General features: G+C 36.3%; 1 protein-coding gene and 1 long non-coding RNA gene across 2 annotated transcripts in view; one reads left to right on the top strand and one right to left on the bottom strand.

Annotated features, from left to right (window-relative positions):
• The window catches only part of LOC108293521, a 28,547-nt gene extending 24,434 nt beyond the window's left edge, over window positions 1-4,113 (top strand). The window contains exons 3-4 of the long non-coding RNA XR_001820722.2: window positions 3,533-3,538; window positions 3,936-4,113. This is a non-coding gene — a long non-coding RNA (uncharacterized LOC108293521). The remainder of the gene's footprint in view (window positions 1-3,532; window positions 3,539-3,935) is intronic.
• DNAH6 (dynein axonemal heavy chain 6) overlaps window positions 1-16,827 on the bottom strand; it is a 303,318-nt gene that overhangs the window by 205,242 nt on the left and 81,249 nt on the right. Inside the window, exons 17-22 of the mRNA XM_037733599.1 lie at window positions 16,685-16,798; window positions 14,965-15,108; window positions 7,628-7,840; window positions 6,918-7,010; window positions 5,425-5,544; window positions 723-903 (exon numbers count right to left, since the gene is read on the bottom strand). Of these exons, the coding sequence (XP_037589527.1) occupies window positions 723-903; window positions 5,425-5,544; window positions 6,918-7,010; window positions 7,628-7,840; window positions 14,965-15,108; window positions 16,685-16,798 (865 nt within the window). The remainder of the gene's footprint in view (window positions 1-722; window positions 904-5,424; window positions 5,545-6,917; window positions 7,011-7,627; window positions 7,841-14,964; window positions 15,109-16,684; window positions 16,799-16,827) is intronic.

Below are 16,827 nucleotides of genomic sequence, written 5' to 3'. Positions count from 1 at the left end.
TCTATTATTCCATATAGTGTTCTTTTCCATTTCTGTCTTATGTCAGAGTTTTTGGGCAAAGAGTGCAGCCCAGTAACCGCTGCAGGGAAGCTGTCTGAGGACATTTACCAGGCTGCACCATGTGTTGCTATTTCCTCAACAAGAGGCAAGCTTGTTGTTCAGGAAATAGCAAGACTTTTACTTAAAGCATAAAGTTCAAGAGCAATATGTGTGCCCTGAAAGACTTTGATTCCACATCCACAGAAACAGAACTTATTAAAACACATTTCAACCTTGAGACTAGAAATGCAATAAGTGGTAATATTTTTTAACTAGTTTTAATGAATTCATTAAAAATAAGGCATGGAAATTTTCATGGCTACAAATCTGTGGAGGAGCTTTAACAGAGTATCAACTGAATGCGAATGTTTGTCTTCTTGTCAAAATTCTGAGATGAAAACATCACTGATACCCTAGAGCAATGTCTCCAAACCATAAAAACAGCAAAAATAGGCAGATTCTCCTTTTCCAAAACTACAAACTAAGCTGAGAGGTAATAATAATAAAAAAAAGTCAAGTGTCCCATTGACATTGTTTAGCAAGTATGTCAAATGCAAGTATTCTTTGTCACCCATACTGACTAGAATCAAGGGCTGAATGGACCACATGTTATTAAGTTCCCAGAAAAGAGAAACATTTTAGGTGATTGTAGTCTTTTTGCTTGTTTGGAATTTTGTTTATACCTGGCTGAGTAGCAGCTCGAAGAGCATTAGGCAGTCGATTCACCTTCCTCATGATTTCTTTCCATGACTTATCCACCTGAAGGAACATCTTGGCCTCTGCAGGCAATTGCCTCTGAATATCTGGAGCATTGAAAATACTTTCTAGGTAGAGCCAGTTTCTCTGGCAGGTCAGCCACTCTTCCTAGGAGAAGAATATGGACATTGTCAAATTTTAATTCCCCTATTAAAAATATATGGTTATAGTAAAAATCATGACAGAAGGAATCACTATATCTTTTTCCTTGAGGGTGGTGTTATAGCTCCTCACAGGTCTTTTGAAATTAAATTCCTTATAAGGTCCAAGATTCACCTTAGTCTGATTTCATCCCACTGTCTACAGGTTTTCCATCTAGTTACCAGAGTTCTAACAGGTTTTCCTTGTAGTTACCAGAATGGATCCAGAGAAACATGATTAAAATACCCACAGGAGAGATTCAGGGGGTAGCACGATGCTTATGTAGGGAAATCTAGAGGGAAGAGGAAAGTTTAGTGACCATTTTCAAATATATACAAGATGTTTGTGAAAAAAGTTTGTTTTTTCTCTCATCTCTATCATGTGTATATTCTTCCTTTACCTTTCTTTAAAAAAGAAAATTAAAAAAAAAAAAACCCTGCTCATGACAGCAAATGTGGACTGGAAGAAGAAAATCATGCATTCCCTTGGCTTTTAGACAATCACTGTCAATAAAAGAAATCAGAAATACAGGGTCAGAAATTAAACGTCTGTAGACCTCACGTTTCCTCTGTGTCTCCTGCTGTTATTACATGTGTGCACCAAAAATCCATGAAAGAGTTCCTCACTTCTCACTCTAGGTTTGGGAGTAAGCTCAAATGTCACAACCACTTCCTGGTTTATCTCAGGTCTCACACTTTCCAGGCAATTCATTCTCTGGAGGGTCCTCATTATTCAGCTCAGGCTTCTTTCAAGGACCCTCTATGAAAATGTCCCCCTTGACTTTGATCTGTAGTTCCTCCTTTCACAAGGCTCGGCCATCAGTCCAGAAGGCTGGAGAGGGCCCAGACAATCTGGTTGGTTGAAGAAGATGAATTTCTGAGAAAGTTCTCTTTGAAACAAAGTTGGCACAAGTTATTTTTTCCTCTTACTGCCTTTATTATTTCATAGATAACTTTTCAGATTAGAAAATCTGGAAACCTAAACATAATTAAGTCAAGCTAAGTATCTGAAGTCTAAGAAAGAGATTGGATGGGAACAAAGTGAGCTTGGGTTCTTTGCTTTGCTATGGGACAATTGAAGATGGAATAAAATTAAAAGGACATGTGTACCACAAGGAAGAATTCCAAGGAGACTTCAAGCAACAAAAAGCATTCTTCCAGTGAATATAAAGTTGTAGCAAGACTCATAAGCTGGCCCCTAAGATGTGGTGTTTACATCCCTGTGTAATCCTCTCCCCTTGAGTGTGGGTGCCATCTGTGACTTGCTCCCAGGCATATGGGATGTGGCAAAGGTAACAGAATGTACATAATTATGTTCATATTATGTAAGGCTGTACTAGTCATCTTGCTAGGATCCTTTTTCTTCCTTGCTAGATTGATGTAGCCAACAATTCATGTCGGGGAAGCCCACACATGAAAAACAAAACAAAACAAAACAAAAACCTGTGGGCAATACCTAGGAGCTGAGGATGGCCTCCAGCTGAGAGCCAGCAAGAAATTGAAGCCCTTAGTCCAAGAATTGCAAGAAAATAATTTCTTCCAACAACTAGAGTGAGGTTGGAAGTGGACCATTCCCTAGTTAAACTTCTGATGAGAACCCAGTCTGGCTGACATCGTGATTGCAACCTTGTGAGACCCTGAGGAAGAGGCCTCAGGTAAACCATCCCAGAATTCCTGAGCCACAGAAACTGTGAGATAATAAATATATATTGTTTAAGTTTGTAGTATTTGTTTCACAGCAAAATAAGAATATGGGCATGCTTTGTTTTACTGTGCTTCACTTTATTGTACTTTGCAGATATTGCATTTTTGACAAATTGAAGTTTGGCGGCAATGCTACATCAAGAAAGTTAATTCATGCCATTTTTTTCCAACATGTTCTCACTTTGGCTCTGGGTCACATTTTGGTAATTCTTGCAATATTTAGAACTTTAAAAATACTAGTATTAAGCATTATTATTTTTTATATCTGTTATGGTGATCTGTGATCAGTCATCTTTGATGTTAAGATTATAATTGTTTTGGGGTGCCATGAACCATGCCCATGCTTAATTGATAAGTATTATATATGTTCTGATTGCTCCACTGACTGGCTGTTCCCCTGTTCCCCCATCTCATTTCTTCTCTTCAGTGTCCCCCTCCCATTCCCTGAGACACAACAATATTGAAATTACACCAATTCATAACACTACAAGGCCTTAAGTGTTCAAGTGAAAGGAAGAGTCACATGTCTCTCAATTTAAATCAAAAGTTAGAAATGATTAAACTTAGTTAAGAAGGCATGTCAAAATCCAAGATATGTCAAAAGCTTAGTCTCGTGGACCAAACAGTTAAGACAGTTGTGAATGCAACATCAGTGAACACACAAACGATAAAAAGCCAAAAACCTATTTCCGATTTGGAGAAACTTTGAGTGGTCTGAATAGAAGATAAAACCAACCACAACATTCCCTTAAGCCAAAGCCTAGTCCAAGGCAAGACCCTAACTCTTTTCAATGAGAGGTGAGAAATCTGTGGAAGAAAAGTCTGAAGGAGGCAGAGCTTGATTCGTGAGACTGAAAGAAGCTATCACTGCAACATAAAAGTGTAAGGTGAAGCAGAAAGTGCTGATAAAGTTGCAGCAAGTTATCCAGAAGATTTAGCTAAGATCATTGATGAAGGTGGTTACTCTCAACATCAGATTTTCAATGCAGACAAAATAACCTTCTATTAGAAGAATATGGCATCTAGACTTTCATAGCTAATGAAGATAAGCCAATGCCTGGCTTCAAAGATTCAGAGGACAGGCTGACTCATGTTAGCGAAAAATGCAGGTAATGACTTTGAGTTAAAACCAGTGCTCATTTACCGTTCAAAAAATCTCAGGGCCTTTAAGAATTATGCTAAATCTACGCTGTCTATGCTCTAAAACTGAAATAAGAAAGCCCATGTGACAGCATATCTGTTTAAAGCATCATTTATTAAAGATTTAAGCCTACTGTTAGGCCTACTGCTCAGAAGACAAGACTTCTTTCAAAATATTACTGTTCATTGACAATGGACCTGGTTACCCAAGAGCTCTTATGGAGATGTACAAGGAGATTAACGTTGTTTTCATGCCTGCTAACACAACATCCATTCTGCAGCCCATGGATTAAGGAATACTTTCAATTTCAAAGTCTTATTATTTAAGGAATACATTTTGTAAGGTTATAATTGCCATAGATAGTAATTCGTCTGATGGATCTAGGAAAAGTGAATTTAAAAACCCTCTGGAAAGGACTATTCATTCTAGATGCCATTGAAAATATTTGTCATTCATGGGAGGAGGTCAAAATATTAACACTAATAGGAGTTTGGAAGAAGCTGATTCTACCGTATAGATGACTTTGAGAGATTTGAGACATCAGTGGAGGAAATAACAGCAGATGTAGTGGAAATAGAAGAACTAGAATTAGAAGTGGAGCCTGAAGATGTGACTGAATTGCTGCAATATTATGATAAAACTTGAACAGATGAGGAGTTGCTTCTTATGGATGAGTAAAGAAAGTGGTTTTATCAATGGAATCTACTCCTGGTGAAAATGCTATAAACATTGTTGAAATGACAACAAAGGATTTAGGATATTACATAAACATAGTTGGTAAAACAGCAGCAGGGCTTGAGAACATTGAGTCCAATTTTGAAAGAAGTCTGTCATGGGTAAAATGCTATAAAATATTGCATGCTACAAAGAATTTTTTAAATAAAAGGAACAGTCAATAAATGTGGCAAACTTCATTGTTGTCTTATTTTAGGAAATTGCCACAGCTCCCTGCCACCTTCAGCAACCACCCATAAACATTGAGGCAAGATCTTCTACCAGCCAAAAGATGATGAGTCGCCGAAGGCTCAGATAATCATTAGCATTTTTAGCAATATAGCATTGCACACTTAATGGACCACAGTACAGTATAAAAAATAATTTCAACTTATATTTTAGATTCAGGGTTACATGTGCAGGTTTGTTAAATGAGTATGCTGTGTTATGCTGAGGTTTGAGGTAGGAATGACCTTTCACTCAGATAGCGAGCATAGTATCCAATGGATAGTTTTTCTGCCTTTGCACCCTTCTTTCTCTCCCCTCTTTAGTAGTCTCCAGTGTCTATTGTTCCTATCTTTATGTCCATGTGTTCCCAATTCAACATAACTTCTTATGTTCTTGGAAACAAAAAATTCATGTGGCTTTCTTTATTGCAACATTTGGATTACTGTAGTGGTCTGGAACCAAATCTGCAATATCACTGAAGTATACCTGTGCAAGGGTGATGGTAATAGCATTAAGCTGTATACATATATAAAGAAGAGCTCAATACCTGTGCATTTCTCTTACATTCTAAACACGATAACATGTCCACAGTTAAAGCTTACATTATAAAACCATATAACATTTAAATAAAAAAAATTATTTCTAAGGTCCTTGTGATTCTCTAATTCTCTGAGTGTATGAATTGAAATTATTCTTACTCACCAGTGTTTGATTAAATAAAGCAAGTTGTTTTTGCCATTCATCCACTCGAGTTTTCAGTGGACCAACGTAACGTGATGAGGCAAGGGTTGCAACATTGATGGTGCTATCATCAAGAAGGACCTTTAAAGGAAGGGGAAGAAAATATATGCAGCACCAGGTATTTGTACTCTCAGCAATATTTCAGATACATAATCCCAAGAGTCCACTTAAAGGCAAACTCTTTGAATTAATAGCTTAGCCCCTCCTACTGTTTCCTACTCATCAATTTCCCCTCATTATTCACATCTTTGTGGCACTGTGATGTTATTTCAAAGGTCACCCAGGACTTCTGATTGCCAAATTTCTGTTGCTCCTGTAATTATTCATGGCACAAGTTTTTGTATGGTTCAACACTCTTCTCCTGTCTCTCCTCACTGTTAGGTAACTAGTACCTTCTTAACATAATTTGATCACCTGGTCTTGCCTTCATTTCTCAAAATATCATATACTGGCAAAATTGCCTGTTGTCTGTCCAGTGAATTATCACTTTCTCTCAATTATCTTAAGGCAGAAATGAACTCATTCATATCAAGCTCTGAATGGTTATAACAGTTTCTCCTCCACCTCCATCGTCTACTACTCCCCTTTATACAACAGCATCTCTCACAGAGCATGTGAATTTTTAAAAATGTGTCTGTTAATCTGAAAGATTTAATGGTCCATTTCAATAACAAGCTTTTGAGAGTAGAAGCTGCACCATCTGACATCAATTGCCCTAAACTTACTCACCTCTTTGAGTCTCCTCTCCCACCCATAGTGCAGAGTGATGTCTGGTCTTGCTCCTCCAACCTACAACTGGCAAAGCCATTCTATCTCTAATTCTAGCCTGGGTACTCTCTATCAGGCCAGAGCTTTGCCTTTTAAGTTGGGCTACGTGACTGAGCTCTCTTTGCTAAACAAATGTTCCTTCAGATTTTAAAGACTATTCCAAATACATGGGTTAGATTTATTTTCTTTTATGGTTGACAGAGCATGGCTGTCGTTTCCTAATTTCAACACATTCAAGTGAATTTAGCCTTTCAGGGCACTATAAACATGAAATGCTCATTCAGGTTTCTTTGTCTTGTTTATAGGGTTTGAAGTGGTCTTTATTTTTTTCTATGTCTATCAAATCCCATCTAATATTTAAGATCCACCTTGTTATGACTGGTCTAGGAAGAATGCTCTGATCATTTCGACTGTAACTGATCTTTCTGTTTTCCTAAATTCCTCAACAGTTACCAACTACAGGTTGCAACTCTTATATATACATATTCCATTTTTAATGCTTTGTTAAATATTTCACGTACAAGCATTCATGTCAATTATTTGCATTCATCTTGCTTTTCCAATTAGATTTTTTTCTTCTTAAGTGACTCTCATATTTTATTCCCGCATCATAATCTCTCACAGAAGATTAGAACTAGCTGTGGCTGGAAACTTTACCTTAAGTTTTCAATAATCTGGTTACCCACCTGTATGTCATCTGTGCCGCCCAGTATAAACACATCTTTGGCATCACGGTGAGGCAGAATGACAAATTCAGTTGCTTTCCAAGAGTCTTCCACCTTAGAAATAATTCAAGTCTTAGGATATCTAAATTCACTGTGTTTAGATAATCAATAAATGCATGTGAGATGAAATAAGTAAAAACTCCATAATAATCTCATTTTCCTCCTTATTGCTCTTTAAAATTCATAAAATCTTCTTCTTGGATAAATGACACAGACTTGCTTAATTTTATTTGACTGATATTAACACACATGCTTTGAGAGAAAAAAATCTTTTTATGCAGAGGATTAGTAGGTGTGTATATATCTTTAGGTTAAGGAGATAGTATCATAACTAAGAAAATCTTGATGTCTTTTAAAGCATTTAACAGATTTCTCGGGTAGTTTGGAAGATAGTGTATTTGGGTTTAAAAGATCTTTCTTGGTATATAATATTTTATATAAGCATCCACATTTCAAACCTTGTGGCCATCAAGTTCCTATGTGCTGTAGGATAAGCAGAAGATCTTTAGAGGTGATAACAGTAATATCTGTTGTAAGGAAACAATAGAGGGATGACTGATAATGAGAGAGTGAAAGCTGCAACATTGAAAAATCCATCCAGATTACCAAAAGTGAACCTGAAAACTTTCACATTCCCTAATTATATAGATAAATATACATTCCAGATTTACCTTTTTAAGAATTGTTTCTAAGGCAGCTTCTCCAGAAGCCTGTCCAGATATGTCCTGGATTTCTTGACCGAAGTCAAAAACATGCAACTCAGAGAGCCTCTCCAAGGTTAATGGAATTTCAGTATCCACTAGAGTGGCATCAACTGTTTGTTCAATAGCTGCCCAATGTCTTGGCTTCAAAGCCGGGTTCCTCAAGTCAATGATAACTGGAAGCTGAAAAGCAAACATTCTCAGAGACATGAAGACATGATGCTTTTTATCTTAAAAATATAACCCAAAGCTTCTGGTTTCAAACTGTGCACGTAGAGAGCTGGAAAGAGCACCACTTACCCGTCTTTCCACAAAGCAAAATCTGGACAACTGCAAATTAATGACTCTAATTGAGCCTATTGAAAACCAAGTTTGCAGGGCAGAACCAACTCAAAGTTTGGAGGGAGATTGATACTGACAGGTTTCTCCGCAAGGAGAAACAGTAACTGAGAATTTTCCTACCTGGGGCAGATTCCTTGGGATGACATATGAACTATTAAGAAGATAAGAAGATTCAGCTAAATTTAAAAAATAGAGTGCTAAAGATTAAGTGCGGGGTAGCATGAGAATGGAAAGTCTCTGAGCCTGCAAATACAGTGGTGCTGACAGTGAAGATTAAAAGGATTCTTAAGAAAGTTTCCTTTATGATGCTGGCTGAGGGAGGGAAACAGTGGCCATTATATAGTAACTCTAACAAATTCATCTCCCCTACCTCCTCTGTGGAACAAAGCCCTTGACGTACAGAGAAAGGAACAACAAACTGCTACCTTAAGGCACTGGTGATAACTCATTGGCAATATCTTTCTATAACTGGAGAAATAGAACATGGAAAAAAAGCAATTTACCCTTGGGGGAGGGACAGAAATAAATGCCAGGCTCACTACAGCTGGAGAAGTGGGAGGAACATCTGCGATAGGAATTCTGAGAACAAGAGCTATAGCGCCTCACAAAGATAGAGGTTTAATCAGAGCATGAGGGGAATGTTCCTTCTCACTTCTCCCACCAGGTTAACAACTATTGAATAAGAATAGCAGTGGGATACAGAGTAGAAAGCTGCAAGTGACAGCTTCTCAGTGGGGCACAACACAAAGGGAAGACCCAAGGTCAGGGGAAAATAGGAATTGAGGAAATAACCTTTGGTAAACCAGCCCAACCCTAAATTCAAGGTATCACTAGAAAAATTTGAATTTGAGTACCCTGTGGTGCACTCAGGGTAACCATAGCAACATCAACCCTTAAACCTAGCCCAATTTCAAACTACATTTAACACAACATATCACACAAAAATGCAAGTAGAAGAAGAGGCATGCTCATTTCCAAGCATAAATATTATTTACTTTGGTATTTACCGTACTATATAAGATATCTGGCTTTGAACAAAAAATTAAGATGCATGGGAAAAGGCAAGAAAAACCACACATCTAAGAGACAAAACAATAATCAGACCCAGAAATGACACATATGTTGGAAGTAGATAATTTGAAATAACTATGATTAATATGTTAAAGGTGCTAATGGAAAAGGTAGATAACAAGCAAAATCAGTTGGGAAATGTCAACAGAGAGATGGAAAGTACAATTACAAATTGAACTAAAATGCTAGAAATAAAAAAGACAGTATAAAAGATAAAGAATGCCTTTAGTGGGTTTAACACAGCCAAGGAATTAATGAACTTGGAAGATTAGTGAGTATAAATTCCAGAAACTGACATGCAGAGAAAAAAGAGGGAGAAAAGAAAATAAAAACAGAACAGAGCATCCAAGACCTGTGGGACAATGTCAAATCGCCTAACGTACATATCATAGAAATCACAGAAGGAAAAGAGAGAGAGAGAAAACAGAGCAGAAGAAATGCTTGAAAAATAACAGCTGCAAAATTTTTCAAAATTAAAAACAAGTACCAAATCACAGATCCAAGAAACTCAAGAGAACATCAAGCAAAATAAATTTGAACAGTAAACAACAACATATGCACACCTAGGCATACTCTATTCCTAACTGATGAGAATCAAGATGAAGAGAAAATATTGAAGGTGGCCAGACAAAAAAGGACACATCATCTATAGAACAACAAGAATTTAAAACTACAGCAGACTGCTTGTCCAAAATCATGCAAACAAGAAAAGAGTACCTCCAAATTACTGAAGGAAAAACAGAAACAAAAACTGTTGACTCAGAATTATATACCCAGTGAAAATATCATTCAAAATGAAAGGATAAAGACTTCTTCAAAATAAAAACTGAGGGAATTAATTATTACCATACTTACTCTATTAGAAATATTAAAGGATATTCTTTAGGCAGAATGAACATGTTATGAGTCAGAAACTTAGATCCACACAAAGCAATAAAGAACATTGGAAATGGAATACATGTAAAGTAAAATTTATTTTCTTTTTTATTTTTATTGCTCTAAAAGATAACTGTCTGGAGCAAAAATAGTAAAAATAAGTTATATTTATAATATATATAAATATAGACATACCATCAGCACAAAGAATGTATGGAGGAATTAATTGGGTGTATACTATTATAAGGTCTTTATACTACATGTAAAATAGTAAAATATTATTTGAAGGTTGATTTAATTATAAATTTATATTTTAAGCCTAGAATAACAATTTTAAACAATTTTCTAAACATTATATAAAAAGTGGTATGAATAATTTCATTGAGAAGATAAAATGAAATAATAAAATATGCAATTAAATTAAAAGAAGGCACAAAAAGAGAGAAAAAGAAACAAAGAACCAATAGACTAAAACAGCTGACAAGGTGGTAGATTCAATATAACTATATATATAATAACTTTAAATGTGAATGGTCTACACACAGCTGTTAAGAGACGAAGAATACTGGATTAAAAAAAAGAAGTCAATTATATGCTATCTAAAAAAAATCTATTTTAAATATAAAAACACAGATAAAAGTAAAAATGGAGAAAGCCATATCATATGAACACTGAAAGAAAGCTGAACTAGCTATATTAATTTCAGATAATGTAAATGTTAGCAAGGAATCTTACCAGAGAGATAAAGAGAGACAATTCATAAATGACAAAAGGGTTAATTCCTCAAAAAGAAGTAACAATACTAAATGTGCACACTTCCAACAACAGAGCATCAAATTAAATGAAGCACCACTATCTTGAGGTGGCAGTAACATCATAAAATTATTCATTCATTCATTGAATCATTTATTTGTATCAGTATGAATTCATGGATATTTATTTTCTAACTTGGGCTATAATACAATACTAGATTTTTTTTTTTTTGCCTGAAATTATTAAGGCTTTGGCCATCGAGACTTCTTTGCCCTTTTGATACTCTCCCATGATTTTGTTTTTTGAACCCTTTCTTACTTGCTGTCACTTCAAGATGCTCCAGGCTCATCTTATGTATTTCCTGACACAATTTAATAGTATTAAAAATGAAAATCTAGATAGAGATTATGCTCATTGCTACCGGGGTGACAATGCTTTTAGGAGGTGGAACATAAATTTCCACCCCTTAAGTATGGCTATGCATAGTAACTTCCTTTCAAATAATACAGTATGGAAAAAGCAACCTAATAATCCTAATTCTAGTTATTTATCCAAGTTAATAGAAAACTCATGTTCACACAAAACAAAAAGCTGTACATGAATGTTTATAGCAGTTTTTATTAATAATCACTACAAAGTGAGACAGAACACAGATATCTTTTATCAAGTGAATGAATAAATAAACTATGATATATCTATATAATGTAATACTAGAAAATAAAAATAAATGAACTGGCTGGGCATGATAGCTCAGGCCTGTGATTCCAGCACTTTGAGAGGCTGAAGCAGAAGGATCACTTGAGCCCAGGAGTTCAAGATCAGCATGAGCAACACAGTGAGATCCTGACTCATTCTGTCACAGATGCTGGAGAGGATGTGGAGAAATAGGAACACTTTTACACTGTTGGTGGTAGCGTAAGTTAGTTCAACCATTGTGGAAGACAGTGTGGCAATTCCTTAAGGAACTAGAACTAGAAATACCATTTGACCCAGCAATCCTATTACTGGGTATATACCCAAAGGATTATAAATCATTCTACTATAAAGACACATGTACAAATATGTTTATTGCAGTACTGTTCACAATAGCAAAGACTTGGAACCAAACAAAATGCCCATCAATGATAGACTGGATAAAGAAAATGTGGCACATATACACCATTGGAATACTATGCAGCCATAAAAAAGGATGAGTTCATGTCCTTTTCAGGCACATGGATGAAGCTGGAAACCATCATTCTCGGCAAACTAACACAGGAATAGAAAACCAAATACCACATATTCTCACTCATAAGTGGGAGCTGAACAATGAGAACACATGAACACAGGAAGGGGAACATCACATACTGGGACCTGCTGGGGGGTGGAGGACAAGGGGAGGGATAGCATTAGAAATACCTAATGTAGATGATAGGTTGACGGGTGCAGCAAGCCACCATGGCACATGTATACCTATGTAACAAACTTGCACGTTCTGCACAGGTATCCCAGAACTTAAAGTATAATTTTATAAAAGCAAGAAATGAACTACTGCTTCACATGAAAACAAGGAAGAATCTTTTTTTCTTAAAAAATTATAATTCACAGGGTTATGCTACCATCACCTCTATCTGATTTTAGAACATGTCATCACCCCAAAAGGAAACTCCATACTCATTAGGTCCCATAAGCAGTCACTCCTATTTCTTCCTCCCCATACTGCCTGGTGATCATAAGTTTACTTTCTCACTAAAAATTTCTCTATTCTGGACATTTCATATAACTTACATATGCTATCTGGCCTTTTTTTTTGTGACTGGCTTCTTTTACTTTGCATTATGATTTTAAACTTTTTGTCTTAATTTTTGCAGACACTAGGTCCCACTATGATGTACAGTCTGGTCTTGAACTCCTGGGCTCAAGTAATCCTCCCATCTTGCCTTCCAAAGCATTGGTCACTGCACCCAGCCTAGCATCATGTTCTTAACGTTTGTCTATTCTGTTGCACATGACTTAATTTCATTTTGCTACTGAATAAAATTTCATCATATAGATATGCCACATTTTATTTCTCCATTTTATTAACTGATGGAATTTTTTTTTTCTCACTTTTGGCTATTATAAACAAGTCTGCTATGAACATTTGTATTGAAGTTTCTGTGTGAACACATGCTTTCAATAATCCTGGACATATAACTGGAAGCAGAATTACTTGGTAATATGGTAGATTTATATTTTACATCTTGAGCAAATGCCAGACTATTTTCCAAAGTGGCTGTACCACCTTACAATCCTACCAGCAACATGTGAAAGTTCTAATTTCTGCATATTCCCCACAATACTTATTCCTATATACAGCTAGTGCTCGACTTACGACCACGGTCGGGACCGCGGACCGGTCGTAACACGATTTGGTCGTAAGTTGAGTAGGCTATATGTACAGTTGAAATGGTGCACGCGGAGATGGCAGTGCTGCCAGAAGCTGGTCCGCACTGTCGTACGCCCAGCTGGGCAACGTTTGCGCTGCCCACTGCCAGACGCGGAGCAGTCGTGGCTAGCGGTGGTCATAAAGTCGAATGGTTGTAAGTTGCATAGGTGGTAGGTCGATCAATACCTGTAATCTGTCTCTTTGATCATAGCCATCCCAGGGAGTGTGAAGTGCTATCTCATTGTGGCTTTGATTTTCATTTTCCTAATAACTAATGGTGTTCAGTATCTTTTCATGTGTCTTCTTTGGGGAAGGGTGTATTCAAATCTTTTGCCCATTTTAAAGAGTTATTTGTCTTTTTATTTGTAAGAGTATGTTATATATTTTGGGTACAACTACATAGAGGGATCGTAAATGCATTTTGCTGAGTGAATGAAGCTAGACCCAAAAGGCTGCATATTGTATTATTTCATTTAGATAGCATTCTGTAAAAGGCAAAGCTATAGAAGACACAAGACAGATCAGTGGTTGTCTGGAATTGTGATAAAGAGAAAGGCTAACTACAAAGGGACAATGCAAGCAAATTATTTGGGTAATGAAATTATTCTGATTGGGATTGTTGTGTTAGATACATTACTCATTTGTAAAAACCCACAGAACTGTTTGCCACAAAAACTGACCTCTACTGTATGCAAGTCAAAAAAAAATATATAAACCAGGATTTCAAGGGAACCCAAGTTGGAATGCAAACTACATCAAATAAATTTGTTTATTATTGCAAGATACAATCACACTAAAGGCAATAAAGAAGAAAGAAGCTAACTTAACTTGGGAAGTGTTTTGACTAGATATTATAAGCTAAAGGGGAAAAATATTGTGCAAATAATGCTCTTTTCAAGGTGGAAATTTTTCTTCCCATTGTGTCTGAAGCTTTACTTACTTTTCTTTTCCACATCTTTTTAGTTCTTGATTTCATCTTTTAAAAAAAAAACTAAAAAACTAAAATTGCCCAGGTGTGGCGGCTCATGCCTATAATCCCAGCAATTTGGGAGGCCGAGGCGGGTGGATCACCTGAGGTCAGGATTTTGAGACCAGGCTGACCAGCATAGTGAAACCCTGTCTCAACCAAGAAAAATACAAAAAATTAGCCAGGCGTGGTGGCGGGTGCCTGTAATCCCAGCTACTGGGGAGGCTGAAGGAGGAGAATCTTTCGGACCCAGGAGGCAGAAGTTGCAGTGAGACGAGATCATGCCACTGCACTCCAGCCTGGGCAACAAGAGTGAAACTCCGTCTCAAAAAACAAAGAAACAAACAAACAAAACAACAACAAAATACCTTAAAATTGTTTAAAAAACTAAAATCATATCCCTTTTCTTAACCATTTCAAGCACTGGCTTAGCTGAGTTGGTTTCAAAGAGCCAGCCCTGTACACCTGGAGCCTGGTTTCCCAGCTTTCTTCACATCATAGCACATCTAGAAAATGGCATAGTTACGTGGTGCAGTTATGCAAATGGACAAGGTGGATCGGACAAGTTTACCCCAGCCTCAGCTGGCTCCCTAAGGGTTTGAGTGGATCAGTATCTTAGTACAACTACAACCTATTCCTGCACTATTTCCCCTACCACTTGGGAAACACTCTGAATGCCCCTTGTAACCACAGTATTCAACTGCATGATTTGGCCAACTGAAGACAGGGATGCAGCCTGTGCCACTGCAAAAAAATGAATTTGACTATTGTTTTTTTCTGTCTGCAGAGCTGACTAACTTAATCAGGGAAGAATTCCTGATTGTGGTCTCATTAGCATCAATTAATAACCAACTGGCTTAGAGTTTTTGAAATAATTTCTACCAACCTTACCTTTTCTTTCATGGTTTCCACCTTGTGTTTGAGCTGGGGCACTACACTGTTGGGTGGCAAGCCTTTTTCCAGTTGAGACACAAATTTAGCATATTTAGAAACTTGACCGTTGAGAACTTCTGGATCCAGGCAATCAAATTTGGACTATGGAAATTTTAAAAACAAAGCAAAACAAGTTAAAACATAAAACTAAAGTCAAATTTGAAATACTAAAAAAATTTTTAAAAGTTCGCTAATCCAAATCTACACTATATTTTTGGAAATGGCTTTACCTATTAAATTGCTAAAAATATATATCCAGCATCACCTGTTTATCTCTTTCATGTTCTTGTCTCCCACATCATCAAATATAGTATTGCAGTCTCTGCAATTTATTTCTGAGGATTAATATTCATAAAGTCCTCGAAGGATACAAGTAGCTAATTTTTTGCTCTTGCTAACCAGAAATTTCTCACCTAGTAGTCTTCTATTATTTAATTATGCACCTGTTTAACATAAATATTTTAAAGATGTACCCCAATATACTTATAGATCTATAATTATTTTTCTCATTATGTAAACATATAAGTATACACATATATTGACATGTTAGCCATACATGTACACTGATGGCAGTAGAAAATTTGTAAACCTTCATTTTTCTTTTTTTGTAAATTCATTTTCTTTCTGCTCCCTAATGGATTTTCTTGTGTATTTCCTAGGGTGAATGCATCCTACGTTGGAAGTCACTGCTCTAATCCATAGTGGTAATCCGAAAATTCTCTAAGCTGCTTCTTCTTAAGAATATTTTTTTTACTGCTGAGATAAGTGATAAATGACTTAAAGGAGAGCACTTAAAACTGATGTTACAGCATGCATTTGTTTTTGTCTGTTTGTTTTCTATTTTCTCCACCAAAAGGTAAGTTCTATGTTTGAACTTTGTTCTTCTTATTCTCCACTGGCACTCCCAGCAACTAGAACATTATCTGAAACATATTTTACCATGTTACTGTTTTTTAACCAATCCATGTGGCTTCTAATTACAGGCATCAGCATAGGTAGGATGAATAAGAAGTGTAAAACAGTATTTGTAAAGTTGATAGTATTTCTAACATGTCCATACCACACTTGAAAGTATAGGTGGCCATCTATTTTGCCTCATAGAGAGTCGACCCTTGTTAAGATTGAATATAGGGTAGATCCTAGAAACAAAACTCTATGATGGCTGTTGATATTTGGTGAATTTAAAAAGTTTACTACTGAGCTCTCAAAGGAAGATCCTAGATTTTACCACTCTATTCTATTACAGTGAACAAAATGGCTTCCTTTTTTAAAGGACAACAAAAATAGAAACCTAAAGTGTGTAGATCACAAATAAAATGCTACAATCCTCAAGAACACTGGAGCGTATGATGACAACACTGTTTAGAAGCCACAAAGTGATTAAATGTCACACAGTATGTTCCATTGATACTTCCACTATGTAGGTCCTTTCACTAACATGAAGGACCTGAGAAGCCTGGCTTACAAGAATACTTTCTGCTCTGTAGCATTCAGTGACATGAGGACCTTTATGATTTTCACTGGAAAGTTTATAAATATTATCAGAAAATGATACCATTGCATATTTACTGACATTAAGAAAAGCATGAGATTGTTAAAAGTTATAATTCAAATTATAAGAATTTAAGATTAATTCATATAAAAATAATTTAAGAACCGAAGGCTTTTTTTCCTCTACCTTTAACCATTCTTGTTGGAGTTTATCCCATTCAGAGAAAGAATCCCAGAGCAATTGTTTGAGCTTCAGTTCAGCACTAACTTCTTCCAAAGCTTCAAACTTGGACACTTCTACCTATAAAAATGTAGTAAACAAAATGTGCA

Source organism: Cebus imitator, unplaced genomic scaffold (genome assembly GCF_001604975.1).
Source record: "Cebus imitator isolate Cc_AM_T3 unplaced genomic scaffold, Cebus_imitator-1.0 Scaffold539, whole genome shotgun sequence".
NCBI classification, from domain to species: domain Eukaryota; kingdom Metazoa; phylum Chordata; class Mammalia; order Primates; family Cebidae; genus Cebus; species Cebus imitator.
Note: the sequence above shows the minus strand (reverse complement) of the source record. Positions and strands in the feature narration are given on the sequence as shown.